Source organism: Cygnus olor, chromosome 8 (assembly GCF_009769625.2).
Source record: "Cygnus olor isolate bCygOlo1 chromosome 8, bCygOlo1.pri.v2, whole genome shotgun sequence".
In the NCBI taxonomy this organism is placed as follows: domain Eukaryota; kingdom Metazoa; phylum Chordata; class Aves; order Anseriformes; family Anatidae; genus Cygnus; species Cygnus olor.
The window spans coordinates 20841176-20857066 of record NC_049176.1 but is presented as its reverse complement, the minus strand read 5'-3'; the positions used below and the strand labels follow the sequence as shown (position 1 = coordinate 20857066).

The window sequence follows — 15891 nt, the reverse complement described above, 5'->3', positions numbered from 1 at the left end:
TGCCTAGTAACCATTTCCACAAGTGTAAAGTCTAGACATCCTAGCTTCTTGGCTGCAATAAGTTGATTGATTCCTGGAGCCAATTGCTCAAGATGCAACTGTCTTTCTCAAACTTGATGTAGCATTTGCTCTGGGTAAGAAGAACAAAGAGAATGCCAGTACTTGTTTGTGCTTTGGGCTAATCTGGAAAGGGTGGAATATTTTATTTTATATTTTATATAACCCCTGCTACTACTCTTGCTAGCAGGGAGAAAGGAGGCGTTTTTCTGCAGTGATACTCGCAGTGCTTAATTAATACTCACCAGAGCTAAGCCCTGTAGAAAACAACAGAGAAAGTGTTTTTGTTCTTGAAGAGGGAGGCTGAGTAACTCTTAAGACCCGAATCGCCATGGATAGCTACAGGAAGTGAGCTGTTATTTCTGGTGAAGATGGTGCATTAGCATTTTGTCTGTCAGTGGGCTTGTGGTGGTCATTCCATTCATTCACTTAGCAGGAACCAAACGTAAAATATTCCTAGGTAGTGTTGGGTAGCTGGTTGTCAAACAGGGTAAAAAGGCATCACAGCAGACAAGAGAAAGCCATCTCAACTTGCAAAATGCACAGAACTGGGTTCCGTCCAACCATACTCAGCTGCACATGGCAAATATATCTGCATTTCACATTTCCCTAGTAAGAGTTTGTGCACTGCACAAAGCTCACCTGTAGACATCCTAAGCAAACACTGTTGAAGCATTTGGGAGTGAGATCAGTCCAACCGGTGTCACTGCCCTCGTCTGCAGATCCTGTTGGTACAGAGTTGCAAGGGAAAGCTGGTTTGGCATAAAAAGGCACTGACATTGAATATACAGTTCGTGTGTGATACATGTGCTGCCTCTGTAATGCAGATTTCCTCTTAAGAAACATTCACTTCAAAGTGTTATGCAAACTACTGCACTACAGCGGCAGCTGCGGAAACACACCGCAGCGCGCCCCACCTATGTCACGTACCTGCCGAGCGCGGGGATCGGAAAAACAATCAGCCAGCAAGCGCTAGGATTGCACTGGTACAATATTTGCTGCCAATTTAAAAATAAGGACCTGGGATAGGGTCAGTGTGATGTCCAGAGGAAGCTTTTGCGGATACAAAGCTGTGGTGTTACGTCTGTAACCTGCTGTCAGCCCAGGAGGGAAGACAAGCCTGTTCTCCTTGGGTTATCTGAGGTGCCACTGCCTGGCAAGCCAGAAATGCCTTCCGTTTATGCACACTAAAGTAAGCGCTAAGCAGGGCATGTCTTTATCAGCTCTGGGAAAGAGCTCTCCTATTCTTGTGTTAGCAAAGGCTAGGATTTATTACAACACAGTGTGGGAAGGAATTAGTCACCCATGATGTGGAGTAGGATATTTTCTCTTTCACATGGCTTCTCCATTGCTGCTTTCTAAGCCACTGGCACGTTCCTGCATTTTAGATAATGCATTTGCATTTCCAATTTGTACATTTCTCTTTCTGGTTTTGCTGTCTGTTGGCAGATAAGAAGGGAACAGGCAGGAGAATTGAGGGGAAAGGTGTTGAGTGCAGCCAGGGCCGCAGCAGAATGGCGTGTAGGGAGGGAGGTGGTGACTTCCAACACCGCCACAGCGCTCTGCGACCGCCTCTGTGCGTGTGAGCTGAACGCAGAAATGCCACGGTGCTCATAGAGGGCCCAATTTGCAAGTTAGGTGTCACGTTTTACACTAATAACCGGTTTGTATTCACAGCTAACACCATTTGTGTCTGAGATAGAAAAGTACCCGCAGTGTCCCTGTTCACTCGCCGTGCAGCCCTGGGCTTGTGATGTGGAGCAGCGCCTGGCCTCGCCTCCCAGCCTCTTACGCACCCGTGCTGGTGCTGGGTGTCAGCAGTAGAGAAGTCCCCACCTCCTCATCTGCCTTAACAGCAGATTGTCTGGTGTAAAGAGCTTTGCTGCATCAAATCTAGATTAAATCACTGTTAAGAATCACAGGATGGTGGTGGTGCTCTTAAGCAGTAGCTGCTATTAAAATGTCAGCACTGATGTCAGTCACCGCAGAGTACCTCGGTTAGTGCCGCTCCCTTCCCCTGGCATTGAGGCTGGCAAATAGACAGGTTGCTACTTAAAGTGAACTATTGTAAGTGAGGAGCACATATTTAATCCCATCTGATATGGCTTATTATCCATACGTAAGATTAAAAGCATATGTTATATTACTTCAGGAGCTGCACTGACCTCTGGATTTCATGCTTCTGGATTTTACTTCTTATGTACCATTACGTTTTTATTCCGTATTTTGGCAATATCAAGGTTTACGTGAAAGATATAAAGTCACAGATAACATAGTAATTTTCCATTTTATGACAACATTAGGGCTTTGACTTGTGAGCACTGTGCAAAATGTCTGATATTCACATCTTAACTAATTATTCAATCAAAGATTTGGCAGGTCAGTCAATGAGAACAATGTATGATGGACTGGAATTGATCACACTTCATTTCCCATCAACTGGCAGAGCAAATGGTAGCTCAGATGACAAGTTAGGATCATTGCCAGTTGTTTCTGGGCTCATGCCTTCAGTTCGTTCTCTCTCTCTTTCGTTCGTTCTCTCTCTTTCGTTCTCTCGTTCTCTCGCTCTTTCTTAATGAGAACCCCCAGACTGTTTGAGTGTCCTCTGATGTTGGTGACTAAAGCAGTGCAGACCTTTTGTAGCCTTTGAGGGACGTGAGGCTATTTCTGGTTCCATAATTAATGCTGCTGCATAGTCCTATAATCACCTAACCTTATTGAATTGTCCCCATGTGAAGATTTGATTTCAAATTTAGTAATCGTTATACATCATTTATTTTCACATAGATTACAAGTTCAAGACAGGATTTCACCCCAGAGCTCTTTGAATGTTATGCTCTTCACTTTTACTCTTTTTGCATATGCTTGTGACGCTTCCAGCTCTGGTGATTTACTAGCAATTAGTAGGCTTCCCCGACAGATTTATTGGAGCTTTCAAAGAGTGATGAATCAGGTGTGTGACTGCGAAGAAGTGGCTCCCTAGGACTTTTATTCAATAGAGGGCCACTGAGTTACATCCGGCAAGGAGGAGCTTTGATGTCTAAAGCAGGAGTTAGCTCAACTAAAGCTCCCAAACCCCAACGTAAAACTGCAGTTTAAAGAAATCTCGGCTTGGCCACTGCCTAACCCCAGCAGCATGCAAGCCAACTGCCTGCTTCCTCATTGGAGTTGCAGGTAATCTGGGTGCCTACAGTGCGTTTCCTTACAAAATCTTCGTCTGCTCCCTGTGTAAGGCTGGTCGGGATGTGGCAGTGGGAATTTCTGTCCCGTGGCCAGGCCCGGAGAGGCATCGGGGCAGCCTTGCTCCACCAAACGTGGCTGGACGGGGCGGTGGCGCCCGCCCGCTGCCGTTGCCGAGTCCAGAGGCTGGTCCTGCTCAGAGCGTGCGCCTTTCCATGTGTTCCGGTTCCTGGTGTTGTGGTGGTGCTTTGTTCCCATCAAAAATGTGACTTTCTGTTTTGGTTTTGGGATGTGGATTGATTGCTTTGGCAACAGTGAATATTAAAAAATAATCCAGTTGTGACAGGACCAAGTGCTTTTGTATTAACAAGCTTTCCTTTGAAAATATATCGATCTGTTCTTTTTATTTGCTTTCCCAGATGTCTATTGCTCAATACCAATTGGAAAAAAAATCTGATTTCTGATGTGAAATAGTCTCATGGTGAACAAATACACATTGAACCAAAATAAACTATTTTAATAACTTATTTTTAAATTAAATGCAAACGTGGCATTGCAGTCTTTTAAAGCAAACAAAACCTCCAATGTGTTTAGCATGTTAAAAAGAAGATTTGTGCTGTGTTCACGATGTTATACAATAATTAAAAAGGAAACCAGTTAAGCCTTCAGAACCTGTCCTGTTCTATAGGATGTAATTAATTTTTGTTTAATTATAGTAGTGCTGTGGTGGGATTATTATTTTTTGAGGGTAGAAATTCTGCACGGTTGCAATTTTCTGTTTTGGGAAGCAGAACACATGACAGAAAGGGAAGGGTTTTAACCACACTGCAGCTGTAATTAAATGCTGACATGTCTGTAAAGTCTGGCTGCTCTTTTCTTCAGACGTGTATTTCCAGGACGGAGGCTGCCCCTGGCCGTGCCACGCTATCGGAGGCAGCAGTTCATCCTGGGAGGATGTCTTCTTCCCCCAGGTGTGCAGATAGGCAGGCCTGGCACAGCACAGGCAATACCCCACGCCTGAGGTGAAATTCAGTGGTTTTCAGGGCGTCAGGGTGACCAGTGTCCTCAAGGGCTCTCCCTTGTGAGCAGCACGGACAACCATCTCGTGGTGCCTGCAGCTGGGCACACCGAGTCAGGATTATGCTCTCATGTCATCTCCTGGCAAAGGCTGTCACCGTGTTTGCCTCTGCGCCACGTCCCTTCGGCCCCGTTCTCTGTCCTCACACTTGTCCCACCTGCCAGCCCTGTGAGACGGGCAGGGGGCTGTGGGTGGCCTTGTTGGGGTGTGGTGGGGACTGCAGAGGATGGTGCTGATACAGGAGGTGTGCTGAGCCTGGCCGGGGATGCTGAGGCTGTGGGCTTGGGCCACACAGCCCTGCTGAGTGCCTGCAGTCGCCAAGGTGGACGCGAGTGCTGGGCTCTGAGGGAAGCCACGAGCTGGAAATGTTGGGAGCGCCTGCCAGTGGGCACACATGGGTGGCAGGAAAGGGGTGCCAGCTCTCCCTGCTGGCCAGGCAGTGGGATTTGGCAGCTGTGGGCACTCCTCAGCCCATTCTGCTGTGGTGTGAAGCAGCACCTCGGGCCACCCCAGGGCCCTGCAATACGGACAGGAGGAACCCATCTGCACACCTCTTGGGTCAGTGGAGTGAAGTGGTTGTGCCTGAGGAGAAGCTGGCCTTTCTGAGCCTTTGCTGAAAGGTTTCCATACAAAAAGCTGTGACACATCACCGTTTCCCCTGTAACAAAGAAGAGGCCCTGCCACCTCTCCTGAGATGTGAAACTGTGGCTCTAGAGAGGTTCAGATTTGTCAAAAATGCTGTTTAGGTGGGCAGGCACTATGTGGGGGCAGTAAAGCTGGAAAGATGACCTACATGTCCAGTGCTGAAAAACTTCAGAATATGCTTACTGCTCTGAAGAAACTGCTTAACAGAGGTGCATGGACATGAAACAAGAACTCGGGGCTGCAGGCAGGCAGGTACAGTGACCTGAAAGCAGGCGTTCCTCGCAGAATCCAGGGCTTCCTGCTGCCAGGTATCTCATCTCAAGGCGCTCGGTAACGGCGATTTATAGCAATGAAAGACTGATGAGAGAGATTTTGAAAGACCTCTGCAGCCTCGCGTTTCTTGGTCATGCTGTCAGGTTTTCCTTTTCATTCCTCCACCACCACCCATCTTGTAGCATTCGGGGCTGAATTCTATGTACGTTCAGTGTCACTAAAGAAAGTAATTCCTCCCACTTACTTTTTTTTTCTCCCCTGACTTTTTTTTTTTTGTACTTCTCTTTGCCTCCTGTTTCCATTGTGAAACTGCTCCAAAGACTGATCTGGTGAAATAAACTCCCCTCCACCTCCCCACAAAAAAGGGGGAAGAAGCAAGCAGGAACTGTTTAATGTCACTACCAGGTAAAATGCACTTCAAATGACGCATGCATCACATTCAGGGAGCGCAATTTAGGACTATTAATGTAAAATAAAAAGCAGATCAAGTGTAAAGCACCCACGAATCCCTTGGGACTCTGGGGCTCTGCACTTCACCTCTTCTCAGGGTGGCTCCCTGTCTGCTGCTGCTCTCTAAAAGATGATTCCTTTCTTCCCGATTTCTGTGGTATCTGTTCTTAAACCCGCCTCTCACATCCTCCCGGTGGCATGCCCTTCTACACTTCAAATACCCTGGCTAAATGTGTAGGGTCACTGGATTTAAGTTATACCATTCCCCAGTTTATAGATAAGCTCCATCTATTAAGCAAGGAATATTGCTGAAGAGTGTTAGTGAAGTGCCTGGGAATTATTCTTCATTCAAATCAGCTGACAGTAAAACATAAATAAAAGCACTTACATGCCACGGCCCCAAGAGATGGCACAGTTATAAATGTCTGTGAAATGCACAGATATGGAAATCTACTTAACTCTACTTCTAGCAAGGTCAAACCCACTCTCTCCCTGTAATTAGCTGCCTTGCTATCAGCTCTTTCCTGGCTCATTTTTTCAAAGATTCCCTCTTCTCATTTGCCCTGCAGCTCAGGGTGCCTTCCTCGGAAAGAGCCCTTCCTTTCTCTCCAGCCAGCCTTTTTCTCTGTTTCCTCTAGAGATACCAGCTAACCTCAAACTTCCACCAAACTTATTTACCCCTAACTCATTCAGAAGACATTCAGCTTTGACATTCCTGATATAAATTAAGAGCATCTCATCTCCTCAGGGAATCAAATGACACACTGGCAGACAGGGTGCCACTCGACTGTCTAATTAACCCTTGGTGGCAGGTGCAGTTCAGTGCTAAATGTTTCCTGGGAGTATTTAACTTCATAATAACCTGCATACTGGGAAATAGAGTGGATACAAATAGCCCAATGGGATAAATATGTTTATTTTTGTTTCCTGATCAGGACTGTGGTAATAGGAAACAATCAGCTGGAGAGACGGTTTCAAATGCTCGAGGCCCTTCAAAAAAATACCCAAAGTTGACCCCTGAATTCAAAGGAATATTTTTCAAATTTCGTTGTTGTCCAAAATAAGTTTAAAATTATAAGAGATTAAAAATCTGCATCTGCACCTATTTAACATCTGTCTGCAAGATATTTTGTCATCTTGTTTTAGTCCCAAACCAAAGATACAAATATTTTAGCTCCGAACTCGCTCTCTTTTTCTTATCTATGTATTCACATGGGAGAAGTAAGTCACAGTGATTGTCTACATCCTATAGCTATGGAATGAGATGGATGTTTTGACCAGTTGTAACAGTTTCAGTACCAGTACCAGATTCTGGCATCTTACTTTATTGTCAAGAAGTAAAGAGCAGTCTGGGTTAATATAAAATAAACTGATGAGGATTATATGGAGCTGGCTACATAAAAATCAAAAGGTTTTGGAAGACACAGTGAGGCTGGACGTTTTTGACAGTTTTTGAAACAAAGACCTTGGAAAGCAATAAGGAGCCTTGCTTTTTATTGCAGTCAACTTCAACAAGGTAGAGAAATAAAAGACAAAATACGTTTTAGAGAAAATTCTCTGTGGGGTCAGTGATTCTTTCTAAGAAAATATTTAATCTTAAATTTCTTCTGGTCTGTCCTAGAGACTCAGCATGCTGTGTTGATGTTGTCACCTGAAAACTGGGTGCCACTGGAAAGGTTTGCCTGAGTCCTTGCAATTGCTGTCATGTTATTGCCTTCTAGGGATCTGGCTCTAGTGAGAGTTTAGATGTGTTTGGATGAGCCAAAGAGTGTCGCAGAAAGACGTGAGCTTTAAGCTGAAAACTTAGGCACAGTCTTTAAGGATCAATGATGCTCACCTTTAAAGCTGGGTTAGATAGAGGAGTGACCCTGTGAAAATTGAAGCTCAAAAAAATCTTGCACAGCCACGACAGGTGCAGAGAGAGCAGCCGAGGGCGTATTTCCATGAGGAATTGCCAAAACATACCAAAGCAGATGAGAGAAGCTGATGTGCAAACTTTCGGAAGCAAAAATCCAAACCATCCAGTGCCTTCTCTATGGACTGTTGTAATAGTTCCTGTTTTTCTGAAATGTTGATAACAGTTTGCATAGTTAAGACACCATGCTTGTTGCTTTATTGCATTTTAGTGCAAGTACTTCAGCTGCAGAACAAAAGTAAAGCAGTTTGATGTAATATGAATGTCTATTTGCACTCCTTTTAAGATAAACATTAGGCAATAACCATTTCTTCTGAGCCTGTATATTGTTCGTATGATTCTCTCTCTCATAACAGCTCATGTTCATCAACATGATGCATTCCTGCCTGATTTTCCAGTGCTGTCTTTCATTGAAGATACTCTTTTCTTTCTCTGATTGCTTTTTCTTCTTAGACCATTACTCTAGTTGATAGCTCCAGGTTATCATTGTATCCTATCTCCCTCTCCAATAAGCCTATGATTGATACTAATCTTCCTCATGGGACACATTTATAGGATGCAGGATGGAAACTACTCTCTAAATCTTAGCTTTATATGTGCTGACAATTTGCAAGGTTGCACCTTATATTCACTTCAGGTGGCTTAGGGGAAAACATCAGCACCTTGTAATCATGCTTCCAAATAAGAAAAGAAATGTGCTCCCCGTCCTACAAGTTATCTTGTTGTTCAGGCTCCTGCCTGCTTCCGCTGGTATTTTATGTGACTAGCAAGGGCTTGGTTTCTGTAGGTGGTCAATGTCCTGTAACCAAACTCATGCCGTTTCTTTCCAGTGAGAGGAGCCATATTTTAATTAATCTAATGGAAGCTTTGACTAGCAGGCAGTTCCCTGAAAAAGAGTTAATGTGCCGGAAAACACTTCACACAAGCAGAAGACTCTTCATTGACTAATGTGCTGAACGGTACTTTTTCTAAGAAAATTATCCCAGTGAAAGCTTTATGGAGTGCATTTGTTTTTTTATTTTTCTTTTCGTAATACAGCCTCATGTTTAGAAATTGAATTAGATTCGCCTAAGGACCATTTGAAAATAGAATTATTATATTTTTACTACAAGTTTTGCAGATGCCCATCAGTATAATATCGTGGCAGACACAAATATTCCATTCCTTGGAGAAATAAAACCTACGGCACTGTGATCACTGGTGTGATGAATGCATTTGCTGAAGTTTGGCTATTTCACTGTTTCGATTTATCAAATATCTGAAGGCAGAGTCCAGTTATATAATTAACTCTGAAGAATCGATGGGAAATGAAGATGCTAATGTTTCCACAATATTTGCATATTCAAGCTCTACAGCTCAAGAAACAAAGAGAAGTAATAAGAAATTCATTTGTTTTATCTTTTATCTTTTTAAACAGACATGCATTTATCTTTCTAAACAGACTTGCCAGACCTTTTTTGAATTGCAAAGTTTTGCTGCAAATGCTTGTTATTTGGATTTGCATAAGGATTAACAATGTTGGGACGTGGTATCTCCTAACCCTTTCTATTTACTTGTGTGGTATCAGTCACTGGGATACAGTTTTCAAAGCAATCAGCGCTTTCATTTCAGTGGATAATGCACTTTGTTTTCATGGCAGAATGTCTAATGCTCTAAAAGTCTAGTTCAACAAAAATTATAAATGTATTTGCTCTGGGGATTTTTCTTCCTCTTTAAGGCCTCTCTGTACCTGCTAGCATAAGGGTTAAAGAACAAAAAGCTATGAAACTTGAGGGGAAAGTCTGAGCTGGCATGCGTAGTGTAAAAATTACGCTACACTCTTAATCTGAACATATGTATGAGAATTTAATGGTCAAAGCAAAACCATGTCTTAGATCAGAACTTGGCACCACGAAACCAAAACTCCCAGAGACTTAAGAGGCACGTTCCACAGAAAGTTGAGGTTGGTTGAGGTTCAGAATCCTCTACGTGCTTTGAGTGTTTCAGTCTGTTTTTACTTCCAGCTTTTAATACATAGAAATATTACCTAAATATCCCAATATGCATCTGAATTATTTTCACTGTTCAGACTAGTTTCAGAGCATCGTTTCATAGCGTGTCACATGCGTGGGGATGGGAAATACTAAAGCAAACTCTCGTGCATCTCTTTTTTCATTTTTAGTTCTTTTCACATGCCCTGTTCCACCATCAATATATTACAAAGCAAAAAATATCAGGGAACTTGCATTATTTTCACAAGATCGTGTCTCCCAAAGTAACTTGCAATTTGGAAAGCAGTCCTGGAGTGCACAGCTGTCGTTCACTAATGAGACAGGTTGAGCCCCACGGCTTGCTGCATTGGCTCAAAGAGCAGACATTACTTTGCAAATGTGCAGCTTCAGGGTTTCTATTCTACTTGAAGGTGATTGGAATTTCTCAAAGAATAGATTATGCCTTACAATCATTTGTCTCCTAGGAAAAATACTAAAGAAGGAGACGCACCTTGGGAAGCGACGTGCTATAGCTTGGTCATGAGTGGCAGGTGTAACGGCAAGAGAGGCCGCGTACCTGGAGCCGTGCTGGGTGGCAGGGGCTCGCCAGAGCTGGAGCAGCTGTTTGTGCGGTGCTAGCAGCGGGCTGCAGGTATCTGCAGCTCCTGCAGAGGCCAGGGTGCTGTCGTGACAGGGGGGTTGTCCTAGGAGCCGCTGGGAGAGGAGAACTGGGGAGGAGCAGCCAGCCTCTGCTGGAGCAGCGGTCTCAAGCCAGCAGCTTGTGAAAAACCCCAAAGCTGCTCAAGGCTCCAAGAAAGTACAAACTTGGAACTGAAGGTGCCAGGACAAAGTACAATGTTAGCAGCAATGCGTTAATTGCACAGTGTCATTGCTGGTAGCTCATGACCCAGCAATCAGGAGTGAGCCATAAGTAACAAATTACACTGAACCAGGGGTAAATACAGTGTTCATTAATATCAGGTATGAAATACCAATCAAGTTCTGGGCACAAGGCAAGGAACATAAAAAGTAATTACTGAGGTTAACATGCAGTAAGTGTCACAAGGTATAACTCTTGTGTGTAGACCAGGCACAAAGGTAACTAGGTAGGGTAGACATGTAAGTCCTACCAAAGAAATTCACTTATTTCTAACAAAAAAAAAAAAAGAAAGCTAGACTGCTCTGGAAGAAGATGGACATCCTCTGAATCAGTAAGACGGTCTCTTTCAGGGTCCATGTGTTCCTTTTCTAGCCATTAACATTGCCCTATCTGAATAAATTCAATTGCAAACAGAAACAATTCTGCTTTCCTTTAGATCACAGTTTGAATTTCTACCGCTGCTTTTACGCTAGCATCAGTCTGAGAGCTGCTGTGAAGCCGGTGGTTGGTGTGGTTCGGTTAGCGTAAGGTGAAGCAGCCCTACGGTTTTTCATTCCGGGTTGGACAGGAGACAAGTGTGTTGGTGCTGAGGAACAGAAAGCTCTGTGGAGGTGTTGCAGGGCAATACGAGCCCACAGCTCTCAGGTACTCCAGCGGCACAAAATGCTACCGGTGACAGTCCTATCTCAGTTACTTGAGCAGTCTCATTGACGTTCTGCACTTTCAGTCTCAAATGTTTAGCTAAAGGTCATTCATCCAGAAGGAATCTGGATATTTTTTAATCTTTCTCAGTCTCTTGCTCTCTCCAATACACTTGGAAATCATCTGCAATATTTCCAGCTGTATCTATGAGGAATGTTGGTGTGAAGGAACTGATAGGTGGTCTTATTCTGCTGAACTCAGTAATGAGCTTTTCTTCACTCCAGAAGATAATTTTTCTTTTTTTTTTTTTCTTTTTTTTGGCCAGGTCATTATTGCCAAGATAAAATATGTGATTCTTTATTTATAGAAAGGAAACTTTTATACTACTGATAGTGGTATGATCTGAACCCAGGGGTCTTGAAAGTAGGTCATTAAGTACTCAGTAGGAAAAAGTGTGCTCTCCAGTGCTGCTTATTTTACTGGAGGGAATTGTCCTGTTTTCTAAAATCTTGGCTTTAAAATCAAAGGCCTTTTTTAAGCAAAATAAATAAATAAAAATTGATCACTTGATTTCATCACAGAGAAAATAATTGTATCTAAGAGTAACGTATTTTGAATCAGGAATAACATTCTTCCATTGATTTTTTTTTTTTTTTTGAGCAATAAAGTGTCTGAAAATAACATTTTTCTATCATTGGACAACATAGATTTTGAAGTCAATAACACAGCAGAGATTGTCTCAAATTGGAAAATACAGGAACAACTGTGGCATTGTTTTTTTTGTTGCTGTTTGCTTGCTGGTTGCTTTTAAACAAACCAGAAGTATATGGTATAGCAGCAGTACTGACTGGGCTATAACGCACGTGACAGCTGCCAGGAGTCATTTTGGCCCATGATACTTAGAGTTGTGCCAGGTTGCGCTCAGTTGTCATGGCCACCACGGGGCTGTTATGGGGTTTACCAGAACCTGGCAAGTTCCCTTGCACCCTTCTTTCACTGGGGACAGCCCTTCTATCAGGGAAAAGCACCGGCTCATTTTGCCAGCTCCTGGGGTACTAGCACAGGATCATCTTGCTCATCTTGCTTTCTTGTAATCTCCTTTTCCCCTCTCTCCCTGTGTATTTTTGGTTGACTGGAAGTAAGAGAGAAAATTGAGGCAGTTTGTTTGGCTGCTACTTGGCTCATTCACTAAGTGCCCAGCGTGTTGACACGACTGACTTGTGCTGCAGAAGTGGCCACGTGCACTGTGTGCAAGGCACTGTCGGTGTACTTCAGGTACACATGAAAATGTAGCTGCTTATTGCTGGTGATGACGGGTGCCATTAAATGGCGGCAGCTTTTACATGTGTTCTGTGTTATGTTTCAAGGTAGCTAATAGAGGTGCCATAAAACTCACCTACCTCTCACTTTTCTGGGCATTTTGAAGCAAGATTAATGAAGTAAGGGTTGCATTGCCTACCTAAAATATAACTCGTATGTTATGGGTTTGCTTTTTTTGGCTTGCTTTTTTTTCCACATTTCACTGTAATAATTACCTTAGCAGAGAGCTTTCTGTGGACTTAATGTTCTTCTGGCTTAATGGCCCCTGGTTATTCTCAGGCCATCAACTTTTCCCAGCTGGTCATCAATCCCGAAGCAATGCCTTGTGCCTCCATTATTATTGCTTAAGTAGATGACATTTCTGGTGCAACCACTGCCTTCCCAATGATATTACAGCCAACAGGTTTTTTTTGCCTTGCTTTCAATATTGTCAGGGCCTTAGAGACAACTGGTATGAGAATGTTGTGGCTGTTGGCTGTGAATGTCCCTGACAATTTTAGGTGTGAGTTTTGTAGATTCGGACTGAAAGACTCAGTGAGGTGAGTGTAAATGACTTGCCCGGAGCAGGCGCAAGTTATCAGCCCCCATGCATCATTGAAGCATTAGCTGGGTAATACCTGAATGCTTCAGTCCAAAGACCTTTTCCCAAAAGGAACCATTTTCAAACAATATGTGGGACAGATGTTTTGGGAGTGTTAATGTGCATCATCTAGCAAATGTTGATGTTTCCCTCCTCACCCCACAAAAAAAATGTTTCAACAGCTTCACCGTGGTTACCCTCGTTTCCTCACAAGTGACGTTCTCTGGCGGACTTTTAAAAGAAACGAGTAACGTGTAGCCCAGTAGGCCAGAAACCAGCAGAGATTGTTTTAGAAAATGTCTCGCAATGTGGATATTCAAACCCATGTGATTAACACTGGTGCCGACTATATTTCCTTTAACCTCATTAGCACTTCATCTTGCTTTCCCATGCATGATGGTGGAGAAGCTAGTTCACCTTAGAGCCTTTTGCTAGGTAATTTATCAAAGTGTCAGATGAAAGCTTGAAGGAAAAATGCATGTAAATACTGCATTAGAAACCTTGGTTCACAAAAGCATGAACATTTCTACTCATATCATTAGCTCTGGATTACAGTCCATGTATGTGAAAGAAAAAGGACGTTGTTGTTTGGGGAGATGGAGACCCAAAGCTTACTGGTTGTATCGCTGAAGAAATGGTATAATTTAGTTATTTTTGTCTTTTTTTTTTTAATTAATCACGCATTAGCTATTCTCATAGAAAACAAGCTCAAACTACAACCCCTTATTTCCTTCAGAATTAAAAACATTACTTAAATAAAGCAACTCCTTCAAATACTGGATGCTGAAGTATTTGCAAACAGGGCATTAAGATGATCTCAGACCTAGGCTCTGTCTTGTTTTGACCTTTAGAGTTTTTTTAGCTGTGCACCATAGCACACTGATTTAATTATTTATTGCCTATATGTATGCGGTCGATACTAAGTATAATTATATGCCACTGTACTAACTGCTCCTCATCTATAAATCCATCAGGCGTACACCTGGTGACACGCGAGCTTTGTTTGTAGTGGCACAAACAACGAGCTGCCAGGGAGAGCCATGGGATCGGATCTGGAGAGGTGCTGAAGCCTGTGCTGTCGGGGTGAATTTAGGTTGGTAGAACTCAGAGTCAACAAGTAGCGCTGGGTCAGGCCAGTGCCTAGTGCAGGGGATGACTGCTCCCAGTGTGTTGCGTGTCTGACTTGGAGCCTCTGGAATTAAACAAATCTAGTACTCACCAGGAAGGTGTTAGAACCCCAGTCTTTTGGTTCGCAGTCATTTTGATTGACTGAGCTTGTTCCCTGAGGCTGTCTATCATCTTTATTTTCATCATTAACTATAATCTCAGTAACCATAGTTCAGTTGTTCAGTTTGTTTGTTTGTTTGTTTTGGTTTGGTTTGGTTGTTTGTTTTGTCTCTTCTGGCAAGAAACACGAGCATGCCAAGTCAGGACAGCAAGTCAGGCTACTACCTTCTCCCTGCATAGGATGCACAATCTGTATAGTCTGTAATTTGGTTTTACTGGCCTTAGATGCTGCAAGATACGGTTTCATAGAGGATCACGGAGGCACACCTTCAACCATTCTTCACCTCTGTTTGCTGTATTGTTGGAAATTAGCACTTTGGGGATTCTGTTAACCCTTTGCTCCTTTTCAGTTCTCATGCTGGGCAGCAGATAAACTTACTTACATACTCCTCTTGTTTATATATTTATTTATGTATGTATTTATTTATTTAATTCAGTAGTATGGTTTATAATGCATTTTCACGAAAGCTTGTTTTAGTCTCACGCTTCTATTAGGTCAGCCACTCACTGAACAGGCACCTCCTGTTCCATTTTATTGTTTAACTTTCAAATGTGACCTGACAAGCTAGGAAAAGTTCAGTGCGCTGCCTCACTGTCATGTAAAAGATATGCAGACGTTAATGACCAGCTCTGACTGTAGAACCACAACAGAAGTATGAGAGCAGTGCAGTGGTTATGGCACTGATTTGGAAATGGTGCGGAAGGATTAGACCAAGGTATAATTCTCTTCCCTTAGCAAAATGTCCTGACCCTAGGGTTGAAAAGCTATTCACACTTGTGCTTACCAGGACTTACAAATGCTTATTTCCTGCAAAAATTGGAAGAGGAGAAATCAGAAATACTCCAATTAGAGCTCGTTTATAGCAAGTAGAAGAAGTACAATGCTATGCAGCTGTGAAGAGTTTAGAAGCCACTGTCATTACTATATATGAAGGTTAAACAGCAGTGGAAGGGAGGATTTAAACAGTGGATTCAATTCCACAGAAGAACTTTAAGGGTTACACACATTTTTCCCCCTCTATAAAAGGTACGGGTAATATGTTCCAGTTATTTGGGAAGAATGCTGAGAGACATTTTATATAAAGTCCTCTGAGATTTTTGTTGCAAAATATTCCATGTGTATGTAAAATACTAGTTACAGTTATCATGTAGTGAATGGGAAGGTGTTCACAGCTAATTTCGAGTATGTATGTCTTTGCAGCCTTTAAAAATGCATTGCAAGAGCTGTGCATTGGTAACCAGTTCTGGACACCTTCTGGGAAGTAAACAAGGTGACAGAATCGACGAGACAGAGTGCGTAATACGAATGAATGATGCACCTACTCGAGGTTATGGAAAAGATGTTGGAAACAAAACGAGCCTTCGAGTCATTGCACACTCCAGTATTCAGAGGATTTTGCGAAATCGCAACGAACTCTTAAATATGAGCCATGGTGCTGTGTTTATCTTCTGGGGTCCTAGCAGCTACATGAGGAGAGATGGTAAAGGCTTGGTATATAACAACCTGCAGCTGATGAATCAGATTCTGCCTCAATTAAAAGCATATATGATTTCTCGCCACAAGATGCTTCAATTTGATGACCTTTTTAAACGAGAAACTGGGAAAGACAGGTG

The 15891-nt window shown here is 42.9% G+C and overlaps 1 protein-coding gene across 2 annotated transcripts in view; it reads left to right on the top strand.

Moving 5' to 3' along the window:
* Positions 1-15891, top strand: part of ST6GALNAC5 (ST6 N-acetylgalactosaminide alpha-2,6-sialyltransferase 5) — a 71219-nt gene that overhangs the window by 41406 nt on the left and 13922 nt on the right. For both annotated transcript variants that reach the window (XM_040566105.1, XM_040566104.1), the window contains exon 3: positions 15479-15888. In XM_040566105.1, the coding sequence (XP_040422039.1) occupies positions 15479-15888 (410 nt within the window). The remainder of the gene's footprint in view (positions 1-15478; positions 15889-15891) is intronic.